The 6,173-nt window shown below is 51.4% G+C and overlaps 1 protein-coding gene across 2 annotated transcripts; it reads right to left on the bottom strand.

Annotated features, from left to right (window-relative positions):
• Positions 1-2,554: 2,554 nt before the first annotated feature.
• On the bottom strand, positions 2,555-5,298 carry LOC120693478 (U-box domain-containing protein 36-like). 2 transcript variants are annotated; one of them, XR_005682995.1, is made up of 9 exons: positions 5,051-5,298; positions 4,467-4,588; positions 4,189-4,310; positions 3,969-4,085; positions 3,795-3,885; positions 3,567-3,707; positions 3,061-3,465; positions 2,705-2,959; positions 2,571-2,672 (listed from the first exon to the last, which is right to left on the bottom strand). XR_005682995.1 is itself a non-coding variant. In XM_039976925.1 (8 exons), exons 1-8 carry the CDS (start codon positions 5,202-5,204, stop codon positions 2,759-2,761), a joined length of 1,353 nt encoding a protein of 450 aa, XP_039832859.1. In that variant the 5' UTR covers positions 5,205-5,298; the 3' UTR covers positions 2,555-2,758. The 2 variants fall into 2 exon arrangements, 1 of the variants encoding a protein (XP_039832859.1); XM_039976925.1 differs by having other exon boundaries at positions 2,555-2,959.
• Positions 5,299-6,173: the final 875 nt, after the last annotated feature.

Genomic DNA, 6,173 nt, shown 5'->3' with positions numbered 1-6,173 from the left:
AGAAAAGACTCTGTTTGGGGGGAAGAGACGGTTAACCAAGAAATAGCCAATCAGAACGAATGAATATAATTAGAGTGGTGGCGAGACAAGACTAAGAAAATAACTCTCCTTTATTAGTGTGGTTATCACGGTATACATCAGAGGTCGGGATTACGAGGTCGGACCTCCACCGCTCTGGACCGCTTTTTGCCTGTTTGTGTGATAGGGCCAGAGGACGGGTTTACAAGGTCAGACCTTGACGGCTCTGGGCACACACACATAGGCGCCACGTTATTACAAAGGAGGACTCTCTTAATCTTTTCTTAGGAGTAACCTACGGCTGCATGCTATGCAACGTGTTCTTCTCCGGTTGGAAGTGGCACGGCCACCCCTAAATTCTTCATAGTCGTCGGAGGCGAAGGCGCTCTAGATGTGCCTAAACTGCATCATCCAGCATCACCTCGAGAGCCCGGGGGGCCACTCCTTGCCTAAGAGCTGTCACATGCTTAGGTAGCATGAGACAAATTCTTTGGCTTTGAGTGGGAGAGGCCCCCCTACCGCCGTTGTCGTCTGCCGATGGAAACCAGACGCCCTTGCGCAGCAGAAGGACCGGACGTGGAGCGCGGAGAGGTGCGGTCGTTCACTGGCTTGTCCTTGGTGCTAGCGCCAGGGGCCCCCGCGCCTGGCGGCGGGGCCTTGTCTGTAGCAGCACCGAGCTATGCTGAGGCGGATCTCCGGTGCTGGCGACGGCAGGACGACACGGCCAACTTCCTCCGGGATGGCCGTCGGCTCCGGGCTCCATGTTGAGAGAAAGCCTTGAGCCGACGTCATGCCGTCGGAGAGGAAGGATGGCCGTTGCTTGAGAGAAAACCTTGAGCCGACACCGGGATGGCGCGGGGCGGCACGCGACAGGCGTCGCCCCCGCGCACCACCGTGCCGGCTTCGAGGCGTCGCAGTGGCGACGCACAGCAGGCGCAGCTGCCGTGCACCGTCGCACCGAGGGCGCTGGCGCTGGCGCCCCAGTGCCACAGCATGCGAAGTGGGTGACGCCCTGCCTTCCTTCATCTTCTCGTTCTTCGTTGCAGAGGATGAACACGGCCCCAGAAGCCTGAAGATCCAGCCAGCGCCTGATTCCTCCCCACGGACGGCGCCAAATGTCGTGGGATTTCTAGGGTACCCACAGCCGGGTGGCGGAACACACCCGCCTATTCCCAGAGAGGGAGTGCTCGGGGAGGTACTAGGCGATTGGGCTGATCTAGCTCTGAGATAAGCACACAAGAACACACGATCTAGAGTGGTTCGGGCCGCCGGAGCGTAATACCCTACGTCCACTGGGAGAAGTTTTGATCTCTGTTGTGTATGAGTCTATCATCTGCCGGGCCTTGGCTTTTACCCAGCTTGGGTTTCCTTCTAGCGAGCGCCCCCTTTTATAGACCAAGGGGGCGGATACATAGGACTTTGGGGCCCCGACAAGTGGGCCCAACGTGACTGCGCAGCATACTACGCAGAGTATTTAGATGGGTACAATGGTTACGAATCTTCCCCCGATACGCTCCCACGCCCTGCTATCGCTACAGTGGTCTTCTCTTGTCCTGTCACCAAGGTGTCCGTTGGGGGAGCGTAGCTTGCGGCGTAGCCTGTGGAGGCTATTATGTAGACGTCATAATGGGTGAAGCCGAGCCGTCGTGTCCATCTGTTATGGCAGACTGGCAGGCGCGGCGTGGGCGGCGCCAGCAGCTCCACTATCTTGGTAATACGCGATCAATAGTGTCCCCTGGTCAAGGTATCACCTCGGCTTCTGCTATATTAATGCGGACGTTCCCCTGCTGTAATGAATGCAGTGGTGGGTGAGGCTTAGTATGGAGACCAAGCGGCCTTGCACATGTGTCCGTGCCTGTAGACACGTGTCGGCTCCGGACCACCCCGAGGCATGGCGTCGACTTCTTCCCTTAGCGAGGAGTCCGGTTACCATACTGGGGGTTCGGACCCTTCGGGAGGTCCGGACCCCCGGCTGTTCGGGCTGCCCGCCTCTTCCGGGACACGCGTCGTTCCCGGATCTTTTCCAGTCGTGAGGCAGGTCCGGAACCGTTGCCGAGAGATCAGGACTCCGGACCACAGGGGTCCGGCTGTTTGGTCGTAGTCATGGATAACTACAAGGCCCTTGCCTAGATACAGCAAGAAGGGGTACCCCAGTCCTGGGGTACCGACACACCATAAAATCCATCTGACACAGTTATCTAGTTCTCAGTCTAGATAATTGTGTGTATGAAACTCCCACCGAGACCGTCCTAAATCGCGCGCCAGACACAACGTGTATGTGAAGAGATCGATGTGGTATACTAGGGCCCATGCCACGCGAATTTGCCTCTCCACGTGTCTCTTCTGGGTCTCTATTCGGATGCCTTCCAGAATTGATCAAAAGAGGTTTTGGGTCTGAGGTGTCGCCGACCTTGTACGCATCACATAGGAATTAGCTAGCGTTTCCTAACCCAAGCCAGAGCTATTTATAGCGCAAAGATTGTAATTCTACTGATGATTAATCCTAACCCAAGCTCTTGTGATTTGTTTACCCAAAAGAAAAGAGCTATTTATGGCGTCGCATCTGTTGCCCCTGTTATTCAGTTATATTCCATATCCATTGTGATACTAACAGCTCACCTCGTACACACACAACAATGTCAGGTACACAAAGCCCGCGAAAGGGCTGCGCCACGAAAACTGAAGCTGGCAAGTGCAGTTCACTGGAGAGGAAAACAGAAACTGAAGCGCAAGCAGGGCATCAGGAGAACCGGTGCGGCCGCCGCCTCATCGTGTAGTCTTGGATCACGGCGCCAAGCGCGAAGTTCGGCGCGAGCTCGCGGTGCGCGAGCGGCTGCCCGGTCACGGGGGACGCGTCGCTCCCGCCGTCGAGCCAGCCTCTGATGGCGTCGGCCTCGTACGTGAACCCGTCCGCCGCGACGTGAGGGTCCCTCATGGGCTCCTGCGAAATCAATGGGGACGAGCTCAGAAACTCCCTTGCAGAGTGCCACAGATTATTCCAGATTATTACAAGTGTCTTATTGTGTTTATGAGGATGCAAACCTGAAGGATGGGGCAGAGGAAGTAGGAAGGGATGCAGTCTTCGTCGTACGGTGACTGAATGACAGACGACGGTGACGAGAACGCGGTCGGCTTGCATTGGCTAAGCAGCGCCTGCAGTTCTTTGCCGCCAGCGTCAAGATCAGTCTGTATGTGGACATGCTCCTGCGGTTCAGTCACTTGACCGGCTGTTGCGAGGACGGCATCCATGTCGACAATGTGCCGTTCAAAGGTCAATTCCTCTGAAATTGCCTCTTGGAGTTCGTCGCGGGATGTGTCTTGCTCATCCGTGGGCTGGTGATTTGCTTGTCTTAACTGAGCGATTTCCCGGTTTGCTCTTGCGAGAGCTTCTTCAAGCTCTTGGCGCTTTCGCACTTCCTCCAAGTACAACTCCTGGTATTCATTTGCCTGGAAGGTTCAAAGTTCTGGTCAAAATCTAAAAAATATATGCAACAAGAATATTTTTTAATTCTCAAGAAAAAGAAGTGGTATAGGGCAAGGTATTATACTTTCTGAATTGCTAAAACCACTTCCTCGTCTGCCTTTTGGCGCCTAGAAGATTCGTTTAGAGCTCTCTTCATCAAGTTCTCAGCTGCTATACATGCCTCTTTGAGCTCATCATATAATCCCAATTCTGACTGAACGTCGTCCTACACAAAAGTAGTAATAGAAATTAAAACTGTAAGCTCGCTGTTATCTTCGGAATCAGGAGATGCTGTTGCATACGAGTCACGCACCTCTTTCTGGTAAGGTACTAACTGCAGATTTTGGTGATCAAAATCAGGGAGCAAAGGTGTAACTGATGGTGCAGTGTCCACTTCCTTACCCCTACATAGAAAACTTGATCAGAATTTGGAACCCCGTTAACCCAATAGCTACAAGATATCCAAAAGTTACACCTCAGACTGTACCTGGTACATATTAGACGTCCCTTGCAAATAAACCAAATCTTGCATGCTGGATCAGCTCTCTGCATGATTTCTGTTGCCTTCGTGGACTTAGGTTTGTCCATTTTTCTGAAACCAAAGCTGATAGATATACTTTCAATACATGATGGACTTATGACCTCCTAAATTTACCAGAAACAGAATTTGAATTTGAAAAAACAGGATTTACTTCTTTCAGATTTACCTTGAGTATTGTATGTCTGCGGCTGCTGAAATAACTAGCCTAGTGACTCTATGCAGGACAGTGAGTTCAACCAGACCGGCTACTACATCCTCCTTCTCAAAAACTAGTTTCTCACATTTCACCTGAAATTTACAAACATTAGGGACCTATCATCCATCCTGTTTCATTTGAAACCTAATGCTAACTTTGAAGCTGTTAGCTGCAAGCCAAAACCACGTGGGGAAGGATAAATGTGCAAGAATATGACATATCGACATGAGGAAGAACCGAACTAGCACCTTCATTCTCGAGCATTGATGAACATAGCCGTCTAGCTGTTTGTTCACCTTTTCACGCTCAATCCTTCTAAATAGTTTCACTTGCTCCGGGCTCAATTTACTAGAATGAAATTTGACTCCCACTGACATAAAAAGACAGAATCAATAAAATTATCTAATCATACCAGGCACATGCAGAATTAAAATCTCTGCAGCAGGTACATGTACAATTTGCAATATTCCGGAAAAGAAATCATAGATTAGTTTTACCCCTAAAGGCAAGGTGCCGTTATTGTTCCTAGCCTACAGGAAGAGTTTGACTGGTTGTTAGCCTACACTTGAATAGCGATCCAATATTTCACTAGTATGTATCCTATTTAATCTGATATAATACTAGTATAATTTTTGCATTGGACATGTTTCACCTTATTGGAATAGGAGAAGTGAGCAATGCAAACTGCAGGAAACTTGGCCCATAATACATCATGATCAACATGGTGGCCGATGGCCTTGAATTCTCGTGGCCAGAATGATCGAATAAGTATTTGCGAATTCCTTCAGCGAAAGACGAACTAAAAGCATATATAGGATCAAGAAACACGTACTCACTGGAATCATCTGCGGCGGAACATGCACGTGTGTGATCACGATAGTGGCTCCGCAGCCGCCGAAATGGCTGAGAACCCACGATAGCGTGGACTGCCCTGCCTTGAACTCTGCCGGCAGGGCGACGAACACCTTCTCCGGCGATGCCGCCATCCTCTTCGCAGAGTTCGCCGTGAAGCCTCGGGTTAAAAGACCTTGTTGCCGTGAAGCCTCGGGTTAAAAGACCTTGTTGCCGTGTCGTCGTGGTAAAAAAAAAACACGCAGACGTTGGACTTTTATAAGATACAAGAGACTTTGGACGCGGGACAGTGACACCAAGCAAGGAGGAAGCCAATGACACGCGACAGTGACATACAGATACAAGGTGGAAGTTCCCAGGCTACCTGCAGGTCTGTACCCAGTGTGATCACTTGTCACATCAGACAAAAAAATATCGTTTCATCATACCCTGTGCAGTTGACTGACTCATCCAGTCATCTGAACAATATTTTGCATTTTTGCTGGTTCAAGTTTGAACTGATTGAGAGCAAAGCACACGGCATTGTTAGCGTGAGCTATATTAGGCGTGATCCTTGGGATCCTTGGTTTTAGGGTGGTACGGCTGCACAGACATGTTGCCTTGTGCGCCTCCCCTGTTTTGGTTAGTTGGTTATAATAGGCAAGATCTTTTGTGATAGGGTTGTTTACTATTCCCGTGAACACCTCTGCCTATATGTACTTGAGCCTTTGCTCCCATCAATCTAATCACAATTATTCCCAATCCATTGTCTTTCATGGTATCAAGAGTCCGGGTTCCACCTCGGATTTCTTCGCTTCCGCTCACCTAGCGCGCTGGCCCCTTGCCATGCAGTGCGCACGCGTCGGCCCTCCTGCAGTGCAGCGCCATGCCTGGTCAGGATGGCAAGGACAAGGCGGCTGCTGCCACTAGCGATCTCGTCGACCCGTCTACCTCGACCAACATCCAGCAGGCCGAGATTGCCGCCCTCCTTGCCAAGGAAAAGGCCAGCGCCGCTGCCTTGGAGCGCCAGAAGACCTACGATGCCGCCCTTGCCCGTCTCGCCAAGGCAGAGGAGGAGGCCGCCAAGGCTGCTAGCGCCCGCGACGCCGCCCTGGCGCGCGCAG

This window comes from Panicum virgatum, chromosome 9N (genome assembly GCF_016808335.1).
Source record: "Panicum virgatum strain AP13 chromosome 9N, P.virgatum_v5, whole genome shotgun sequence".
Classification (NCBI taxonomy): Eukaryota; Viridiplantae; Streptophyta; class Magnoliopsida; order Poales; family Poaceae; genus Panicum; species Panicum virgatum.
Note: the sequence above shows the minus strand (reverse complement) of the source record. Positions and strands in the feature narration are given on the sequence as shown.

What these genes read in the sequence shown, in the direction of transcription:
- LOC120693478 (XM_039976925.1), bottom strand. Translation starts at nt 5,204, where the DNA reads ATGGCGGCATCGCCGGAGAAGGTGTTCGTCGCCCTGCCGGCAGAGTTC. An exon ending in GCAGACATACAATACTCAAG is followed by an intron (nt 4,086 to 4,188) that starts GTAAATCTGAAA and finishes TATATCTATCAG; the next exon opens with CTTTGGTTTCAGAAAAATGG. An exon ending in GGACGTCTAATATGTACCAG is followed by an intron (nt 3,886 to 3,968) that starts GTACAGTCTGAG and finishes TTTTCTATGTAG; the next exon opens with GGGTAAGGAAGTGGACACTG.